Here is a 23227-nt window from a genome sequence, read left to right on the forward strand (position 1 = left end):
ACGAAATTAATAAAAATGCTCAAGCAGATAAAGCTGTATTAAAAAATAAAATTGTGAAGTTACAAATGATAACTGCTGAGTTAAAATCTTATGATTCAGAGGTACTAGATTTATTAATTAAGGGCAGTGCCACTGAAGATGATTTAGAAACCGAAGTTATAAGCTGTGAGGAATATTCTGATGAATTCATCACAACTGAAAGAAAAGTTAGTGAATTACTAAATGTAAACAAAGTTCCAAATGACGCAGTTTTTAGTAATTCTGATGTCAGTAGTAACTCTAAAGTCAAACGGTATAAATTACCTAAATTGAATATAAAATCTTTTGATTCTCAGTTAATTAATTATTTGCCATTTTGGGCACAGTTTAAGAAGATACATGAAGATAAAGAATTAGATGATTGTGATAAGTTCCAATATTTGCTACAAGCTGTAGAACCTGGAACTCGTGCTGGGCATTTATTAGAACGTTACCCGATAACTTCAGAAAATTATTCGAAAGCTTTGCGAGCTTTTCAAGATCGTTATGGGGATAAAGAAATTCTTATCGAAGTGTACGTCAGGGAATTTTTGAAATTAATTACAGCAAATATTCAAGCTACATGTAAAGACAGATTATCATTGTGTGACTTATTTACCAAGGTAGAAGCACATTTAAGGTCTTTAGAATCCATGGGGCTTGATATAGAAAGTAATTCAGCCTAGCTATACCCCATGATAGAATCCTGCTCACCTGATGATATTTTAAGAGCATGGCAGAGATGCAATATTAGGGGAAAGGAAGATTCTGATAGTGAAGCGAGTTTTCCGAAGTCGAGTTTAACATTGTTAATGAACTTTTTGAAGAGGGAGGTAACAGGTGAAGAAAGATTACAGTTAGCCAGGTCAGGTTTTGAAACTATTATCCCAAAAGAGAGAGTAAAAGAAAAAATACGGAAAAGGGATAACAAGTACCCTACTGCAGCTGGTTTATTCGCTGCTAAAGAAATGTTGTGTTTGTTCTGTGGTAAGTCGCATGAAAGTAAAGACTGCGTAGTCACCAGATCGTTGTCTCTGGAAGAAAAAATAAAAAAAGTCAGGGAAAAGAACTGTTGTCTGAAATGTTTACGCTTTGGCCACTGTGCCAAAACATGTAAAGTTTTTGTATGCTGTCATGTCTGCTCAAAACCTCATACAGAGATTTTCTGTCCTGAGATAGGTAAAACGAAAGAAATTAGTGATAAAAGTAAACCCCTAGCAAATATCCAGAATACACTAGCAAATCAGCAGTGTTCAAAAGAAGTAGCTCTCATGACACTAGAAATACTAATTAAGGGTAATAAGAAAATTAAGAAGGTTAGGAGGGCACTATTGGACAGTGGGTCCCAAAGGAGTTATATTTTAAAGAGCACCGCGAAAGAACTTGGTCTTAAGCCTCTCGCTGCATCAGCTATTACCCACACGGTATTCGGAGGTGCAGAAATAGAAGCTAAACTTTATAGTAAATATAAAATTAAATTAAGTGCACCGGGTAATGGTCACAAATCAGTTATCACAACCGAATTCCTTGACCAAGAAAAGATATGTGGGAACATTCCATGCATTCCAAAGGAGTCTGTTCTACAAGAGCTTAAGAAGCATAGATTATGGATGTCAGATATTGGTACTGGGTGTCCTGAAATAAAAATTTTAATTGGCAGTGATGTTTATGGCCAACTCCTAACAGGATGAATCAAGCAGCTGAACAATGGTCTAACGGCAATTCAGACAAAACTTGGATGGACAATTTGCGGTGAGTTAAGAGAATCCATCCCAAGGTTACGTGAATAATGGTACAGCTATCGTTGATGATTAATTTATCTCTGAGAGAACTTAGCATTCCAGATTTATGGCGACTAGAAACAATAGGAGTTAATGATCCCGCTGAAATGTTATCTAAGAAGGAAGAAGAAGAGCTAGCCCATGATTTGTTCCTCAAAGAACTTATGAGAAGTGAAGACGGCCGTTACCATGTTGGTCTTCTATGGACTTGTATTAACCCAAACATTCCTTCAAATAAAATGAAACAGAAAGAAGGTTGTTTATCACTACAAGAAGACTGAAGAAGTTAAGTAAATTTGAAGATTATGATCTAGTCTTTAGAGAATGACAAAAGGAGAATGTCATACAGGAAGTCTTAAAAAAGGAACTAGAAGAAGTAGGAGGCCATTACTTGTGTCACCATCCAGTTATTAAGCCAGAGAGTGCTACTACGTCTATCAGACCAGCTTTTGACACCTCATGCAAAGTTGGAAGAGCACCATCCCTAAATGACTGTCTCTTCAAAGGACCAAACTTGATAGAAGAAATTCCCTCTATATTATTGAGATTCTGAGAAAAGGCTATTGCTGTTGTATCCGACATCAGAAGAGCCTTCCTCCAAATTGAAGTTAAGTAGGAGGTCGCCGATTTTTGCGATTTTTATGGTGGGAGAAAGCAAATAAAATTAAAGTCTATCAACATAACAGAGTATTATTTGGAGCTACTTGTAGCCCTTTTTTACTCAATGCGGTTATAAGATACCATTTGAACAAGTATCCAAAACAACTCATAACAGTTACTGACAAATTCCTGAAATCCTTCTATATTGACAAATTCGTAACCTCCGTAGACAGTGCATCCGAATTAGAAGAATTTATCTCAAAGTCAACTGAAATTATGGCTGAAGCTAAGATGGAATTAAGATTATGGCAGTTTGGTCCGGTAGAAGAAATATAGAAAAGTTGTCAACCGAGAACAGACGTTTGTTTAAAGAAGATCTTACAACTCCAGTTTTGGTTTTGGGGATCAAATGGGATAGAAAGGAGGGTCGTTTAATGATCTGCAATGAATTTGACGCTGAAACAGAAAATCCTACTAAACGGAAGATCTTGTCTACAACACAAGGTATTTATGATCCCATCGGTTTTCTCATCCCAGCATTGTTGCCAGTCAAGCTAATGATTCAGAAGGCCTGGTCAGATAAGTCAGAATGGGATTCCCTGCTTCCAGAGAAGATCCAAATGGACTTTCAGAAATGGTATAGTGAATTGAAACAATTATCTAACTTGAAGGTAAACGGACGCATAAGTTACAGAAATAAAGAAAAATGATTTATACATGTTTTTTGCGACGCGAGTCAGAATGCATATGCAACAGTAATTTTCTTGCGCTGTGAAGATAATAATAGGATTTCGGTAACTCGACTTGTGCCAAAAAAGACTTTGACAATCCCGCGTCTAAAACTTCTTGCTTGTGTTTTGGGAGCCAGATTAGCAAACTATATTCGTGAGGCTCTGGATGTCCCTAAATTACCAGTTTATTACTGGACGGACTCTTCAACTGTTATAGCATGGATACGAAGAAATGACCAATGGAGTACTTTTGTGGGTAACAGAATCAGAGAAATATGCAAACTCACAGAATCATACCGATGGTATCTTGTCTCAGGTAATCTAAATCCAGCGGACCTGCCATCTCGTGGTTGTAGTCCAAGACATCTTATTGAGACGAGATGATGGGAGGGACCAAAATGGTTAAAAGATGAAGAAAATAATTGGCCCAAATCAGAACAGGTTCCTAATGAAGATTTAGTTATGTCAGAAAGAAAGAAAACTGCAATATCATTATTTACCTGTGCAAAAGTAGATCAATTCATGAATTACAAGAGAATTTCGAAATTTTGCAGATTTGTAAATATTATTTGTTGGATGAAAAGATTCATATTCAAATGTAGAAATAGAAATTATTTTTTCCCATCTGAGCTCTCGATTGAAGAAAAGAAAGAGGCAGAGAAGTTCCTTTGGTCAAGGTGAAAGATCAAAATAACATAATATGAGTGAAAAGCAAGTTGTTAGAACGTGATGACAAATTTTCGTTCAAATATCCAATTTTGTTGCCATCAAAACATCACATAGTAAATTGTTTAATACGAGACTGCTATTTAAAGAACTGCCATGCTGGTCTCCAGACTGTTGGTTCCATCCTGCGAGAAAATTTTTGGATTATTTCTGCAAAGCGTAACATCCGAAGTGAATTATCAAAATGCACGAGATGCAAAATATTTACTTCAAAACCATTTGTCACTACACCTATTCATCTTCCATTTGACCGAATCAGAGACTCAAAAGTTTTTGAAGTCGTGGGCATTGATTTATGTGGTCCTGGTCTTCTCTTTCTAAAGAACAAAACCAAGGTATAGACTGTCATTTTCACATGCGCTGTGTATCGCGCCATACACTTGGAACTAGTGACTAATTTGTCAACAGAAGGTTTCATCTATGCCCTCAGGAGATTTATAGCGAGAAGGGGAAGAATTTCAACAATCTATAGCATCAGAGGAACTAACTTCGGGGGTACCAACAACCTTTTGAAATCTTTAAATTGGAGTCAAATAGAAAATTCTGAAGATCTAGCTCCCATTAAGTGGAAGTTCATTCCTCCAACAGCTGCGTGGTGGGAACGGCTCATTTGCAGTGTAAAAAATCTTCTTCTAAGAACACTTGGTAGATCATCACTCAATTTTGAAGACTTTTCAACGATATTAGGTGAAGTTGAAGCTATAATGAATAATCGACCTCTTACATATATTTCAGAAGAATCTGATAAATTTATTCCTTTGACTCCATCATCTTTTATTCAAGACATCCAAGAAATTGGGATACCTGATCTAGATAAAATTAATTTCCAGAAACTTCGAAAAATATACCGGAAATGCCAAAATACAAAAAATCAATTGAGAAATAGATTTTGAAATGAATATTTGGCAAATCTCATTCAAAAATCAAGAGAAAAGGCTCAAGTGATCCAGACGGGTGATGTAGTACTAATTGAACTAGACAACCGAAAGAGACTTAACTGGAAAATAGGCAAAGTCACAAAATTGTTTCCAAGTAGAGATGGTTGTACACGTGTGGCAGAGATAAAAACCTCTTCAGGAACTTTTGTATGACCGATTCGTAAACTTTGCCATTTGGAGATATCTAAGAACGATGACCCAGTAATCCAGCTGATGAACTGTATAAACACTTTTCAAAACTCAATTTTAGAACTTTAACTTTTTTTTGGCTTGAAATTTTCATAGATATTAGTTTTATTTCATTCTATTATTTTTGAGTAACGATGTAAATTTAATTTTAATGTTTAATTTCTGGCTTCCACCATAAATTGAAGGTGGAAGTATGTTAAATGTTCATCTAAAGTGTCTTTCCCTCACTAGAGGGCGCTAGAGGTTCCATTAGTAAGAGAAATCAATACTTTGTTTTTATTATTCTTTTTGTAAACAGTAGATAGTTCAGTTTCGAATCCGTGTGATGGACGGAGAAATTGTTTCATACAGCCATAAGAGAAAAAGAGAGGCTGTACAAGAAAATGTATTTAAATTATAATTTTTTCCTTTTGAATGTTTTATGTAAATAAAATGTGATGTCAAGAAATAGAATTGTAGTTTTTCTGTAAAGAAGATTGCCAGCTGAAACATCACGTCAGATTCAACGATTCATCAGAAAAGGTAAATGAATTTTGTTCTTGTTTTTTAATTAGTAATATAAAAAGAACCTGCATACGTCAGTGGATTCTGACAACTTCGATCAACAGTAGTTGATTAATTACGTAATACCATATGTGCCTCATATGGAAAAAAAAGAAGCAGGTGATTCAATATGTAAAAACCTGTGGTGATGTGTGTGAGATAAAGGAAAATTTCATTGATTTCATAGAAGTTGGTGGAAAGATAGGAGAATGTATTTCTCAATGCATTGTAGAAAATTAGTGTGTTAATTGATTGACACTTGATGTTTTAGATATTCGACAATGTCGATGTCAGTCTTACGACAACGGGTCTAATACGGCTGGCATTTCTAAAACACTACAAGACAGCATACTTGCCAACCTATGACACTCAAAAATCAGGAGATTTTTTTAAGAAATCAGGAGATTTTTCACAATGTTTAGACTTTCTAAATGATAAAAATATAGTTTTTAATAATGAATTAACTTTAAATAGTTACTAATTCTTAAATGCAAGCAACACAAAAATACATTACACATAAAAAAACATTTTTATTACTTGCATCGTTTAAGGGGAAAAAAAAAAAGACACTTTAATCAGTTTTCGTACAAATGTTATAAATGTTATGCAGATTTTGCTTTCTTTAAGAAAGAAACTTCCTAATTTTGTTGACAGCAATTGCCACGTAGGCCTGCTCTTGCTAATTAAAGTTTTTCTAATGTGTCATCACTAATATTAGATCTAAATTTAGTCCTCATTTACGAAACAACACTGAAAATCCTCTCACACTCTGCATTACTATGGGGAACTGTCAAGATGGCCAACACAATTCTAGACAGTTCACTATATTTTAAAATTACATCAGCACCTTTCAGTTTTCCAATTAAACTCCACTGGGTGTCAATCCTAGCTGATTTTATAACTTCATTCAAGTTTTCTAATTGTAAACTGCTGTTATGCATCTGTTGGAAATGTTTCAATTTTTCCTTCCTTTTAGAACTGCTTTCAAGATAATAATAAATATCAACAATGTCTTCATCCACGTACTGGGAAAGAAGCTGCCCCTTTTTCAGCTGCTAAATTTAAGAAGTGACAAGTGCACCTTATAATCAGCAAATCTGAATTTTCCTTTCTTAAGATGCCTGCAACACCAGTCTTCAAGCCTACCATTACTGGTGCATTATCGGCACCAAGTGCTAAGCAATTATCCAGAGGGACTGCATTTTCTTTCAAAGTTTTAATAATTAGCTGTGGTATATTAAAGCCTGTTAAATGTCCTTCTAAAGTGGGGACAGAAAGTAAACTGCACTTAATTTCTGAAGACTCTGGATTAAAAAAAGAAACAACAATTGGATACAGTTTTGAATCGGTATTATTGCATCCATCCATAGAGAGGCAGAACGGAGCTGTTTTAGCGCAATCAATAACTGAAGATTTATTTTTCAAACTCATTTCTTTAACAATTGCACCTGTTTTGGTTCTTGCACTTGAGTATTTCTCAGCACTTTCACTACTGGGAAACATTTTTCTAAATAAAACTGCAGCGTCATCCGATACATTCAGTAGCAGGTTGTGCTCCAGTAAAAAGGCAGAGAACAGGCATTCTGCATTAATAACTTTTTGGTCCTTTGTTTCCGAAGAAGAATTTAATTTTTCGTTTTTTAAAAAAATAACTCTGTTTTTGTGTTCGCACATGTTTGAGAACATCCGCCCTTCCACATTGCGAAATCGAAAAATCGCAACGACAGGCGGTATACATCGCAAATTTATTACATTTCCTTGAGGAAATAATGGAAGGAAAGTCAACTGTGTACGATTTTTGAAACGTACACGAGTATTTCACCTTTCTCGCAGATATAACAAAAGATGATAACATCTAAAACTCTTTCTTGAAGGCAAGTGTACTCACACAACTCACGACAAATTGAACGAAATAACTAAAGAACATCCAAATAACAGCTTGCCTTGTCCTCATTGGCTAATATATGCCAGCTGACACGTAGTAGAATACAATGCCCATTAGAGAACTGGAGAACGACGTTTCTGGGATACATATAATGCTCTCACTCACAAAGCAGAAGTTATCTGATTCGCAAGGTTTTGTTTTAGATATAATCTAGAGAAAATTCAATTGCTTTCAGAAGTCCAAAATCACTTTTTTTTTTTTTTTGTTTGTTCATATAATAAAGTATTAAGCCAAGTTCCATAAAAATCGTGAGAAATTTTAAGAATAAGAAAAAGTCGGGAGAAATATACTGTAAATCGGATTGGCGGAAAATCGGGAGATTTGGCAACTCTGAGACAGGATTACAGAAATGAATAAGCTGAAGGAATTTATACCATGTTTGGATCACTCCTCGTTTCTTCTTGCCAGTGTGCATTCTGCTTCTTCGTGCCCGGAAAATTTGGAATTACTCAGAAATTACTTCGCTTTTTTGTCGGATGCACTATTTGATTTTATATTATGAAAAAAAAAATGTACAAGATACAACTTAAAAGGAAGCAGCCAGACAAGATGATCGGCAAAATGTGGCCGTGAAAGTCCTCCTAATGAATTTACTGGAAATACTAAAAAATTTAAAAGAAATTAAAGATATTTCTCTTGATGTGGAATCAAACCACGAGGTACATGCTGTGAAAATTTTTGAATTTACTATCAACCTAAAATTTTTCCATAATTCAATCGAGTAAATATAGAAATTCAAAAGGAATACCTTTTCCGCATTCTGTGTAGTTAACGAAAGAACTGACCAAAACTGAGGAATTATAAAAAAATGAGAGAAAAATTCTATGAAATATTGGATACAAGAGTCTAAAACAGTAGCCGAAAAAATTGCAGTTGAGTCTATTCTAACAATGAAAAAATTCCACAACACAAAAAAACCAATCTGATGAACTGTTTGAGGACGAATCACGAACACTTCAACCTGTTCAGATCGAAGTTTCAGCATATTAAAACATATCTACGATCATTGGTGAGCCAGAAACGTTTATAAAGTCTCGCGATTGTGGCAACCGAAAATCAAACCGCAGATCAAATTATGACGATTCCATACACTTATTTGCAGAACAAAAGGCTTACAGAGTAAAATTTTAATTTTTGTTACTAATTCCATGATATTTTAATAGTGTTAAGACAGGTAAGAACTTAAAATTACTTATGAAATAGGAAGTGTGAAAAACAAGACAGGAAGCACGAATACTCTGAGTTATAGCCCATATTCTGTATAATCTTTTCAGAATTTTTTCTTTCCGCAATAGCCGATATTTTGTGTGTAATGGCCCCACTAGTGGCTGAGCAATAAAAGCCGCTGAGCACTAGTAGTTCGGTCCGAGGGTCAAGTATATGTGAATGTGCTGCCTATATGAGCATATCCGTCATTTTCCCCATGTGTAACATACATAAGAGTTAGTTTCCCTTACATTTTTTTTTCCCCCAACGGGGCATTCCTCCTTTTCCATGCTGTGCCTAATGGTGAAATACATAGTAAATAATCAGACAAATGTCCTCAGCAGTGGCCGAGTCATTAAGACCGCTAAAAACTGGTAGTTCGACCTTGCCTGGACTCAAACTCAGACGTACGGGCTGGCTGCATGTTTTCGTGGATTTCCTCATGTGTAACGTGAATACGAGCCAGTTTCCTTTAAAAAGTTCCTCCACGAAAGCACCTCTCCTCCAAGCAGATAGCCCTCCTGCCTTTGCCATATTCATATAATCTAACCTAATGTAATTTAACCAGTATGCAATAACATGGTATAGTGAGAAGTTTAGGAGATGTCTCTTCCTCCTAGAGTGGAAAAATGAATGGTTTTGGAGACTGGAGGGTTAGAAGCACTTTATAATTAGAATTAGGATTGAATCACAAAGTAAGCTCACCACAAAGGCGGTTCTCCGAGGAGGGGATGATTTTCTAATTATTTAACTTTGGTACGTATTTTTCCTTTATAACAAAACAAACAAACAAAAAAATGTCACATAAGGAATTTAGTATAAAATGGAGCTTAGGTTTTTCACTTCAAAACCTACCTATTTCTTCATTTATTAAACAAATTAAAACTTGTTTGAGAAACTTAAAGGATGATGGGTGAGGGCGGCAGTTTTAGCTTTTGATCCACACAGAAAAATCAAAGATCCGGCGCTGGCGAATCATTATTATACTTTCCTTTCATTACTGCATGTTTATCAAAACATGACAACTTGAATAATGACTCATGTAGCGATACCTAAGCAATTTTTTTATGTTAGTATTTGAATAATAAAGGAGTGTGGTAACCTTTTATGTTGACATTATGCTTGGCGATGATTACAGATTTCAGTTGCGCTAAAAAATGTTGATGAGGAAAAATTTACCAAAAATTTCTTTCCATATGCTAAAAATAGATTTTGTCGATGATACTCATAGACCCAAAGATTACATTTAAGACTATTTGAATTAAGAATAACTGATTTGTTATTCACATAAACCAGCACCAGGATTCGTATGGCCGCGCCGAGTCGCAGAATTTAAGACCCCCAGAGACTGCATCAGGCAATAAGATATCTAGGGCTGGCCCTCAATAAGGCGCAAGTATATGTGAGAATTTATTTATTGAGGACTCTGATAAGCCTTAAGCATGTGCAAGAAATATTCATAAGTATAACAAACAACTAAACTAATACAATTCAGGCTTCATTGTCTCAGTGCGCGACAGAAGAAAAGATAAAATTTAACGGAACAACTTGTCGTTAGTCGCCAAGCTCATGATGCAAGGATAGCTAAATCTGATGATGACAGCCACTAATTTTAAAGGTTTTTGGATATCACAAAAAAAGGTGAAATTTTCCAGTTAGCGGATTTTGTAGAGAAATCTGGAGACGCGGTAATAAATGAAGATGATACAAAAGAAGTTTTTCATTGTGATGAAAATGCTTCTCAATCATCAATCAATTAATTAATTAATGGAGAAATCTGTAGTATGGTTCTAAATCCAGAAAATACCACTACCGATAGTGATCGTGACAGAGAAGTTAGTGAAAACGAGAAAATTTTGATTGGAAAGTTAGTCAGAATTCTCAAAACAGCAGTTACAGTACTTGCACAATGTAACTAAACAAGAGATTATCTCTGTCTACAGAATTAAAGAGAAAATATTAGTACAAAAAACGAAGTAACTTAAAACAACTTACATTGAAAGAAATGTTTAATAAGGTAAACAAATAATTATTAAGCTTTATTTGTAAAATAATTATTAAGCTTTATTTGTTTTTTTTATACCCTTTACATCATAAATACTTCATTATTTCATAAATCACGATTTCATATTTTTAATTTTATAATTTCTACATGCCATCTTACCAGATTTAAACTGATGATCTATTATCTGGAAAAATTCCAAATCCAGAATCGCCGAAGTTCTGACGAGTCCGGATTTCGGACTTTGTACTGTATATGTTAAATAGCTGAATTTAGTAAAAATAGAAACATCTACACTAATTGGGATCACAGACCAAACAAACTTTTCTCTGTAGGCCAAATAATATAATGAAAGTCAAAAAAATTTTACTCCATGCATGAAAAGAGAATTAATATCACCAGCCTATTTTTTTAAAGGAACACTCTCCATAGATAAGAGGTGATTCATAAAGCAAAGAATAGTTGGCCTACACACAGGATCTAGCTACATAGGATACTTGAATACTTTTTAAATAAGAAATACTTCGGGATATCTTTTTAACTCTTCACAAGCAATCTTCACTGTTTGTGATACAACCAAAAATGTGGCATTTAATAGACTACAATTTTTCAAATGAACAAAAATATAACAAAAACCAAAACACAAACTAAAAATTTTAAACCATACAAATTAAACATCTTAAATATTAAAGAGAATAAACTTGTTTCCAAAGATGAAAGATGCGACAAAATATTAACTGAAAACATTATTAATGTTTGAGTTGTGACACAAGAGAAAAAAATTGAAAAATATATAAACTGTGTATTTTTTGCGAGTTTTTTTTTTTTTTTTAAAGTAAAAAAAATCTCAAAATAATCAGAAGTCCAACAAGAATTAGGAACTCCAGCAAGAATTAAATTTTATCATTTTTCAAAGCATTTACTGACACTGTTTTTCTGTACTGTAAATATGCTAGCTTTTGATACTAGGCATTAAGAGAATTTGCATATTATGTCAAACTTTTGAAAAACTATTAGACAAATTTTAATGAATTTTGGTATAAATATATATTTATAACAGAGAAAGAGATATGTCATTCAAAAGTAATTTTATGCGTACATGATCATCAGTAAAGCTTATAATGCAAGTATGGGCTAAATCCATTTTTTGATACCAAACTGAAAATGAGTCTAATATGGGGTATGGTTCCCTCTCACAGCCAGACAGGAAGTGCAGCACGATGGCACCCTGAAGCAATTAAGGAGTCTCTCTGGAAGTCACAGCGAGGCAGTTTTCACCACTGAGGTGGTTCTCGAAGAAGGATGACGAGATGAAATTGTCCTCCCAAGAACGTCCAAGATATGCTTTATAGGGTTAAGTTCTCTGACTAGCCAATGCACGCAACAAATATCCTCATTTACCACATGGTCATTGACCAGCTCAGCCCTATGTGAACGAGGTAATCATCCAAAAGGAACCAAGGATGAACTGCACCCTAAAAAGTTGAATATAAGGTCTAAGATCTTCCTGTACTCACAGCAGTCAGGGAGCATTTGTCAAACACATACAGGATGTATGGCTGTTCAGCATGGTGCCTACACAAACCATTATACTATAATGAGGTATCGTGTTCCAAGTTCTCTACACGTACAAGTATGGCAAGAATCTGTATCCATGCTAAATCTCAATTCGTTTGTAAAAAGCACAGAGCTTCACTGAAATCTGGTCCAAGACACATGTTCTCTGCACCATGCTAATACATTCTTTTAAGTGCTGCAATGAATGGGATGCAACCAGTGAGTCTTCTGGCATACAGCCCAAACTAATGAAGTCTTTGAGCAACTGTACACCATGAAACTCGGGTTTCAGTGGCAGCATACAGGTTATGTGACAGCTCTGAAACTGTAGCAATCCTGTGTCGCTGCAGCGAAATTCTCCATCTCATTCTGTCATCCACATGTTCTTGGCTGCTCATTTTACCTGATACTTTATAAAATAGACCCAATATTTGAATGAAATACAGCAAATGTCATCATGGAGTATGAGCACACAAATCGTTAAAAACTTATCGTGTGTTTATATGTCCTCCACAATTGCAGCTCTGCAAGTGTAAGCTTACATATCCAATTCATGTATTACGCATTCAACTTATGTATTATATATTTGAATACTTGCATAATTCTTTGGTGGCATAATTAATACCTTTGGTTCAATACTTTTTGTAAAAACAGACATAATTTTCAAATTCTTTTAATCTTACACATGAGTGTATTAGATCATCGTTGTCTCTTTCTTGACACAAATGGCATATTTTATAAGTTTTATAAATTTAAATAAAAATGATTTTCACTCAACAAATAGAAAAGTAGGCATCTCAGAAACTACTTATCAAGGCAACTTGCAAATATAAACAGAGGTAGGGTAATTCAGAATAATCTTTTATCATGAATAATTTCTGCAAAAATGATAGATTCTCAGAAATTTGATTTTACTCCACTCTACAAAGTCATATTTTAATTTTAATTGACAGGCCAATCAGTGAATTCATTAGCAAATTCGAAACAATTATTTCTTCTGTAGTCTCTCAGACATCATATTACCAGTTACTTACCGTATTTGACGGCATAGAAGACACACCCTTATTTACACGGCCACACACAAGGCAAAAAGTTTCAATAGCGTGGTTTCTTTTAGTTCTCATGTTTTGTAAAAGATAAATAAACAATTATTGAATGCAATTACCTTCACGTATAAGACTGTGTCCTTCAAGTATAAGACGCAGCTAAACTTTTTTGAGACCAAATTTAGGAAAAAAAGTGCGTCTTTGTGCCGTCAAATACGGTACTTATGCATTCATAATTTTCCACATGTGCAATGTGTCTCAACATTTCTTGAACACAAATACCATTTTGAATTATACTAACAGTATATGCATTTCATGTCACATGATGGACATGTTTAAGAAAATTACAAAGGCCCACTAAGAGTAAAAAATATCCATTTATTATTCCTTAACTAGAATATAATACCAGCAATAATTCATTGCTAGATCTCTGAAGTGTATGTTCCAAATGTTATGAGACTTTCAAGAAGAGCAGGAGAAAGATGATGGGTCATACAATTATTTATAATTGCCTACAATCTTGTACATGGTAGACAACACAATTCTTGAAAAAGGAATTTTTCCAGGCTGCACAGTCAGTTTTTTACAAAACTATACGAGAAAACTTAAAATTAAACTTAATTAATTTTTAACTTAAAAGGAAAATGCTCTGAGGATGCTTAATGAAGAACACAAAGATCAAGGGTAACTGTGCTGGTATTGACTATATTTTTTTTTTTTATTTTTTATTTTTCTAATTTTAATCCTCCCAAGCATTGTGGATTTCGTCCTGAAATTTCAAAGTTGCCCAAAATGTCATGAGACAGTGGTACTTTCTTAATTATAATTCCAAAATGACTCTCTTATTTTGTACCTTGAATCTTCTTCTTCTAATATTTGTCCAACCTAAAATCGGATACATCAGGAGTTGACAGAAATATTCATGTGTAATGAATCAGAAAGCCATCTTTTAAGAAGAATTTTATATCCATAACTCATGGAATGTTAAAGAGAGTCAGTGATGGTTATTCACTGTGTTTGTGATCAAGGTGTTGATGGCCGAATATGAACTGACAACTGATCAGCATAATCAGGATCCTATTAATTACAAAAATAATAACAATAATAAATCTGAAGGCTTTCAGATTTTACATTATGCCCAAAGGGGCATTTTTTTAATGTTTTGTCTGTTACCTTTATTTATTAAATATCATGTTCTTCGCACTTAAAGTATAAAATTCAGTTTAACAGCAATATTGCAAAATAATTTTTAAATGAGCATATCTTTAGAATTTCCGATTCACAGTCTCTCACACTAGAGATATGTTTTTTCTGTACAGTGCTGTCATTGCTTTATTTGAAAACGTTAAATCTGTTAATAAAAAATTCATTAAGTTTTACAAAATATGAAATAGATAATGAAACAAATTCCAAATTTGGGTTTCCAGATGCCCATATTCGGATGGAAACAACCGTTATTCAAAATTTGAGGCGTTGTTTTATCACAATGCGAAAAACATATATACATTTATGTAGATTCTTTATTATTAATTTCTTTAAATATAATACAGGGCTCTAATATTTGGTGGCAACAGTTTGAAAAGTGAATCAACACAAAATGCCAAAATGAAATTAATAGTCCTTCTGGCCAAATCACCCCTTTGGACTAATAATAATAATAAATGTATTGATAAATCTGACAATTATTTATTGATATAAAGCTATATAATGCATTAAGGAAGAAATCATGTCAAATAAATAAAATGGAAGAAATATACAAAAATTATTAAATATTTTTAACACATTTTTTTATGCATTTAGTGTAATAAAAAATGTTAAAATGCAGGCCCACAAGGAATAACAGCAACAACAACAACAACAAAAAAAAAAAAAAAAAAAAAAAAAGAATGCAAAACTAATCAGCCACAGTAAAATTTATTCTTTCATCCATGCTAGCTGCTGAAGCTTGTTAAGACTGATCAAATGGCAATTACTATGAATTAAAAGTTAATAATTTGCCATACATCTGTACAAATCAACATTTAATTATCTCTTTGCATTGTTATAATGATATAAAAGAAGAAATAGTAGAAAAATTTTTGAACAAAAGCCTTTCGAAACATACACAGATGATGAAGATTTATCTCATTTATTTTGAAAGCATTTTCCAGCAGCTTGATATTCTCCTGCCTAACATTACTGCAACTCTTGTGGCAGTGCATCAGCAATGACTGGAAAATGCTGAGGCCATTTCAAGATGCTTAACAATTGAAATATTAATTTTTTTTTTTTTTTTTTTTTTCACAGGCAACAATCAGGAAGAGTTCCATACTGTTTTAAACAGGATTCGTACACATTTCTTTAAAGGAAAAATAAGAATTTTTAAAAACTTTTAAAGATCAGCAATGAAAACAGAGACTTATCAATAAACACAACTGCATAAACTAAAACAATTACCCTTATAACCACCTCACTCTTGCAATATTAAGAAAAAACAGAAGTATACAGTCTACATTACTAGAAAATCTAATATTTAATATACAGCAAGCTAATAAAAATAGATTGAAAATAAGGTTACATTATCTGAATATGACAACTATCTGCATTAAGGGAGTGTTGCCTATGTGAAGCACTTTCTAAGGGAAACTGGCTCATATTCAATTTAACCATAGAGAAAACCAACCACACAGCCTGCCCATTAGTCGCCATAACCATTTAGCCATTGTGAGCCAGGAAAATAAAACAAACTTCTTAAACACTTTTAAATAAATTTCTGGAAGAAAGGCCGCATCAGCGTAAACGCCGCACTCGAGAGAAATGGCGGGAAAAAAATTTAAATTACACAGAAACGCCGCAATAGATTAAATTGCGCGTGACATCGTTGTGGGCCGTATAGATGCAAAAACTCAACCTAAGTCCTGATATATGACATACCATCTCCCTTCGGAATAGTCTTTCGTTTAAAAATGATCATCGGCTTTAGCTTGTCACCGTTTGCGGCACAAGCTAACACACATGTAAATGACGTTCTTTCATGCCCCGTCATAAACATAGATACAGTTTTTGCACCAGTTTCATCAACAGTTCAATTTGCAGGAGAGTCGAAAGCTAACGGCGTTTCATCCATATTTATTATCTGCGACCGAAGAAGTTTTTTTGTCAATAATAGCTGTCACATATTTTAGAAAAGATGACTTTTTATCCTGCCAGTCCATTGGTAATTGTTGCCTGACTGTTGTTCTAGTACGCACAGAAATATTTTTTCTTTTCATAAATCTGCTATACCTCCTTTGAAATCATTTATGGTCATTCGTTTTGCTATAAATTTTGCTTGTAAGTGAATTTTTACAGTCGAAATTGCCATTCCCTTTCCTCGTTGCTCCTTTATCCAGTTTGCAAGGTCGTCCTCTAGATTTGCCACCTTACAGTACCACTTCTTTTGGCTTGTTTCTGTTGTGGCATATTTTTAAGAAGTTCTTTTTCAGTTCTCCAACGTCGAATACATCTGTCGTCCACTTCAAACTCTCGAGCTGCTGCTCGATTTCCAATTTGTTCAGCACGTGAAATTACATCAAGCTTAAAACCAGCAGTATAGCTTCTGTGCCGTTTAGGGACATTTTCAAAAATTTTCCGCTCCCTTCTTACTTAAAAACTATTCAACAAGTACTTGTACCCAAACTGATGGGATCTGTATCTGGCAGAATGCCAAGAAAAATCCATTTATGCTGAAGGGAAAATACATCAGAGTTCGTTATTGCGAGGCAGGTGGAGTCGTGTCCGTCTTTGAAAAAAATTGCAGAAAAGGCAGGGGTGGGGAGAGGACGGGTCCTGGAAGATTCATCAAATGGCAGAGGAGAGAGACTATTCAAACTGATGAGAATGTTGATTTAAAAGGGGGAAGAATGTTATTGTTCTGAGATCTCGTTTAGGGTGAATAAGGCACGTAGGTCCGTTCAAGGGAAAGAATGTAAACAAAATAACGTTCGCGAAAAGCAACTGAGTGGTCTTTTGTGTGGGAACAGCACCAGTCTATGCACAATGACAAGGCCATCCAAACTATGTACAATGACCATCATAGGAAATATTTTATTTTTAGTGCACCTAAACGCCACATGGGTAGAAACGTCGCACCCGCTGAAAATTTGTTTTAAACACGTAAACGCTGCGGCGTTTCTTCTGGAAATTACGGTAATTAACATTAAGTTATGAACATAATTTTTTTGAAACCCTTATATTTTACACTTAGAATGATGACATGTATTTTGAAGACGATATTTGTCAGTCACTATTAAAAATTCTTTTATTTTAAAAAATATTCATTAAAACACAGCATGCTTAAGAGTCTTGTGAAATTTCATATTTTAAAGCAGGGTTTCTTAAACTGTGGGTCGCAACCTGCAGCAGGGGGCCGCCAAAAATTTTAGCAGTTTTGATATTTCTTTCTTATTATAATAATTCTACAATTATCAAATATTTTTACACAATGTATCTGAAAATAGATAAACATAAGACAATACAGACAAAGAAAAAACGAAAATGTTTCGACACATGCTTTTTATAATATAAATGTTCATTTTGCTTGCTTTGCACGTGATGCTGTCATTTCGCCTGTTACTTATTTAAACTTTTCACATTGTTCCATGTCTTAACATTAGAAATTAAAGTTAATGACCTAAAACTGCAATAGTATATTGAAAAAATTGACAGTTTCACTACATTTTTGTCAGATTTGCCCAATACTTATGGGGTCCCACAAAATTTTTGTAAATATAGGGTCCTGGGGGTCGCGGGAAAAATCTCAGTGATAAAAAGGGGTTGTGACAGAAAAAGTTTAAGAAACCCTGGTTTAAAGAAACAGAAAACTATAATTTTTTACTTCTAAAGAGCTATTAGAACAATTGTACATTAAATGATATAAGATATCCATATCATTACACAAAGGATTTGTGTCTTTTAATCTGAAAATTTTATGGATATTTTTGCTAATTTATATTTATTTCCTTCTCTTTAACTACTAAGTTCATTTACTTCAATAAACAAATCAATATTACAGTAGAGTTCTGAAAACTCAACCTAATGTGGACCGAAGGGTAGCCGAGTTTGTGAAAATGCTGGGTTATCAGGAAATGTTTTAAAATGTATAAGTACGAGTATTTCCTTAGAAAATACAGTACTTGTATGTACTGGTTGCTTGAGAATACACAGTTTACAAAAAATTCAATATTGTAATACAAACTACCAAAATACCCTTAAACAAAGGAAAAGTGTGTACTTTATGAAGACATAGAGCCTTTAGCAATGAAAATTAATGAATGCATACTGTACAATAATTTGCCTGATAAGACAGACCTCAGAAAAATACATTATGAAGGCATAAAGCTGTCTTTAATGAAAATTAACCAGTCAACTTTGCAAAAACTGGCTACTTTTTTTCCTGCTTTATTCTGAAGATATTGAAGGAACTGTAAGTCTATTACCGATGCGCCTTGTTGTTCAAAATACCGTAGGGAAGTTTCAACAGCCTTTAGTCACTCGCTATATGACATTTTAGGGGCTTGTAGGGTGGAGTCCTCAAAGTCAACATCTTCATCCATTTTCTGGCATTTCTTCATTAACTGTAATAGCAGCAATAATTTCTGCATCGGACATAATGTCTTGCTCAGTTCCATTCTGGAACCACTGTTCAATGTCATTTTCACCAGCTTCTGCACAGCAAGGAACTCTTTTTAGTAAGTTTACATTTTCTGCATTACCATGTTCAATGAACTCATTTCCCTCGTGATCAAGTTTTCACCAGGAAAGAACTAGTGTTAATGACTCTAACTTATTCCAGGCGTCCACCACCCATCAGACTACATCTAATAGGTTAACTTTTTTTCATGTTCAGGAGAAGACTTTGGCAATCATCATTTGCAGAAAGAGGACAGGATTATAGCTTGCACCTAAATCTTCTCTTGAGACTAACTGAAACTCCTTGGTGCATTGGCTGGCATAATGCTGCGACATTGGGTGGTAAAATCATTGCTTTTATGTCCCCATTTTCTAACTCTTCGATGTTTGGGTACAAAGACACATTGTTCGCCTTCCTTGGCAAGTTTTTAGATTTTATAAACCCCTCAACTGATAGAACAAATACTTCATGGAACCATTTTTTTTGAAAACTGGACAGCTTATCCAGGAATTTGACTATTTTAGGCATCAAATGTAAAGTTTATCCATTTGAATGTGCTTAAATATGCACGTGGTTTCTTTGATTTTCCTATGACAAAAAGTTCTACTTTGTGGTCATCTGCTACATTACTGCATGTTAGGATTGTTACCCTCTCCTTGATCATTTTAAAACCAGGAGAAGTTCCTTGAAAGCAAGACTTTTCATTGGTAACAGTTTATAATTTAACCCTGTTTCATCCCAATTATATGACTGCTTCACAGTCAAACTTTCAACTTTGATAAATTTCCTAAAGTTTTCCTTAAACAGAGACATACCCTCCGTGTTCCCAGATAGTTTTTCCCCACAAATACTAAGCTGTCGCACTCCATATCGTTTCTTCCAGCTATCAAGTGAGGCAGTGCTTGCGACAAATTTGTGATCGTTGTCTTTTTTTTTTTAATTCTTCATAAAATTTCACGGTCTTCTCTTGCAAAATTGGTCCACTAACTGGCATGCCGTTCTATCTTGTTTGGCAAAACCAAATGTAAAGCGCTTCATTTACCTCATTAAACTCACTTTCCTTCATACTTTTCCTTTCTTTCAATGTTTCTGTACACATTCTCTTAACACACCATGATTCAATTTTTGTCCGCTTCTTCTTCCAGTCTCCAATCTTACTTTTGCCAACTTTCAAGTCCTTGCCTATCGCACTGGCACTTTCTCCTTTATCCAATGTCCTTAATTCTTCAAACTTTTGGTCCATAGACAAGTTCATTTGTTTTCTTTTAATGAAAGATGCCTTCACAGAGTACTGTCCAGCACCGACAAACTTTGAAACAACTCTGAATAATACAGTACAGTAACCCACATCGAATTACATAACATGGCTAAGAAATCGACTAACCCTGGCAAGGGCTGCAGGTAGATTGAATGCGCACCAGCACCAGTCACGTGGTGGAACGCAGGAAGATAGGTACACTTGCATGCATGCAATGACTTGGAATTGGTCTGTGCGCAAGGTGTTTTTGGCCTCGAGGGCGTGGCCGAGTTATCCGGAAAGTCGGGTTATCGAGTACCGAGTTTTTCGGGATTCTACTGTACTACTATTCTTTGAATCACCTTCCCATATATCTGCTAATTTGTTAATTAAAAATTACCCCTTTGAAGAAAAAATTTCCTTTTGCTTTATGTAACCAATTATTTTCCTAAAAAAAAAAAAAAAAAAAAAAAAACCACAACTATACAATCAATCCATTTTTCAGGATTTGAACGTTATTGAACTATCAGTGTTTAACCAGTCTTATCCACTTCACAACCGATGCGTTGCGGGTATTCTGAAAGACTAACATGATACATATATTTCATAACTCATTGAAACACTTAAAAAAAATATCAGAAAGCTATGCCACAAAACACATTATGTACAATAGAAGAATGCAATTATCAATGCATTCTGTTTTATACTGGAGAGGTCTCAAAAGCACAAAGCAGAAGAGTTTACATACGATTTCCAGAAAATGATTTTCATTAACTTCCATTAGCCTTAATAAGATAGACAGAAGACAAGCATTTAGTATATTTTATTATGGACAAATAGATATGCCAATGAATATTGTTAATAATTGTGACAAAAAATTCTTTGGATAGTTAATTTATTTTAGAGTGTAAATCTTTCACACATCAAATAAATTTATATTTAAATGGAAAATATAATATGCATGTTACTTTCTCCCACTTACAAGATAAAATATGTAATTTAATCAAATTATTTCAGCATTCTGCACACAAAATTAATCAATATTTACTCTTGCTTGCAGCAAAATGATGCTGACTGGCAATCATTCTGAAACTCATTAACAATTATCTAATTCCTGAGTCATACTCCCAGTCATTTAAAAATTATAATTATTCAAATTATATGAGTATTTTTATTGAATTATTTAATTTTCTTATATGGATATCAAAATAAGCTTACTTCGGTCAAAACTGGATACATTATCTTTGGTAATTGTCACAATAATTGGACACTTTTAATTACTGACTGAAAATTACCTTGGGTGAGTCTACAGCAAATAAAACTTATAATCTAATTTATGAAATCTAATACTTCATCGCATTTTATTATGTTATTATTTATTAAGTTTTTAGTCTAAAAGTAATTCCTATTACCTATTACATAAACAACATTCAAATAATCAAATAAAGATTAAATAATTTTATAAAAATAAAGCAAAAACAAAATAATATAATGAAACTCATGATGACATACCGAAAATCTGGAGCATAAGCAAACAAAAATGTTCCTCCACAAATAAGAATGCTTATACTAAGAAAATATGTATAATTGCTTTGAAATCTATCTTCTTCATAATCATTTTCATCAAAGCCATATGATATCCAGCTCTAAAAATTAATAACATGAACAAATTAATAAAAATTTTAAGATTATATATTATTATTAAACAGTTTCAAATATTTCCTAAAACAAAAATATACTTAATGATTAAAATGCTCTATATGATGGAAAATAAAAATTAAGACCACATCTTACAAATGCATCTTCAGTAAAAGAGCTTATCTGCAAAAATTATGCTAAAATCTTTTAAATTTAGACATTGATATTTATTGGTTGCAAGAATAATTGGATTTAAAGCTTGATTCCTATAATTACCTTAAGTAATATCATCAGTTAAGTTCTATGAGGTAGATTCTACCAAAGAAATGCCTAAATGCTGATTTTTCTATAAATACATTTTCATAAAAAGAACACCATTTTCTAACATTTTTATTGATTTAGAATTCCTGTATTTAACATAGTAACAGGGTTTGTACACATTTCTGCACATGGAAATTAAGTAATTTTAAGGACCATTAATGAAAAAAATTAAGGACCTATGAGCAAATGGAAACTGAATAAATTCAATTAAAAATATTATCTATGCCTAAATTTCACTTTTATAATACCACCCTAAAAATAAAATAGATCCCTAAGTAGTATGCAGTATTACTAAATATGAATTAACATAATTATTAATAAGTTTGAGAATAACATAAAATTTATCCAATATATGAAGTAGTTTTAAATATTTTACATTTACAATAGTCAGACATATTTGAAAGAAGACATTTACGTTTTACTAACTTAGCTTTATGCTGATTTTTTTTATGTCTCGTTTTGTCACATACTAGAGGTTAGTAAATAGAAAGTAGATTTTATGTCAAACAGCATAGGTTAAAATGAGAAGTAAGATCATAATCAGCACGATTCATAACAAAAGACTAAATGTTGCCACCGCTGCTGCTTGACTAGAGAGAGACCTGCTGATTAGAACAAACCTGAAAGGCCTGATGTAGGCACGATTGGCAAGTGTTGAAAGTTAGTCAGGCTCTGTTTGATGCAGTTAGTGTTATAACTTCGTGTAGAATTCCAGGGGTTGTAACTCCAGGGTTTGTTTTAAATCTCACTAGATGCAAAGAATAAGTTTTACATGAATTTTTACATATTTGCTTTTTATCTTGTGACCACAGTGAGTATTTATGAAAGGTAATAACTCACTTTAATAAGTAAAAATAATTTTTAAGTTATAAATAATTAAATTAGGTAGTTTAATAACCTAAGTCATTATGGATTTGCATGGCCACTATTAAATTTTATTTTTTAACAATATTTGTTAAAAAAGCATTATTAAAATCTAAATCTAATCAAATTTCACACTTTAAAATACATGCAATTTATGACGCTGATTCTTAAACGATATTACGATAATTACATATTAAAAGCTACAAAACATTTATGTTTAAGTCTATAAATGTTT

The 23227-nt window shown here is 33.5% G+C and overlaps 1 protein-coding gene across 1 annotated transcript in view; it reads right to left on the bottom strand.

Annotated features, from left to right (window-relative positions):
* NP15.6 (NADH dehydrogenase [ubiquinone] 1 beta subcomplex subunit NP15.6) overlaps positions 1-23227 on the bottom strand; it is a 38094-nt gene that overhangs the window by 3525 nt on the left and 11342 nt on the right. Inside the window, exon 2 of the mRNA XM_085822312.1 lies at positions 21682-21815. Coding sequence (XP_085678438.1) covers positions 21682-21815 — 134 coding nt within the window. The remainder of the gene's footprint in view (positions 1-21681; positions 21816-23227) is intronic.

This window comes from Stegodyphus dumicola, chromosome 8, assembly GCF_044657685.1.
Source record: "Stegodyphus dumicola isolate Sdum_Otavi_A_Nest chromosome 8, ASM4465768v1".
Lineage (NCBI taxonomy): Eukaryota > Metazoa > Arthropoda > Arachnida > Araneae > Eresidae > Stegodyphus > Stegodyphus dumicola.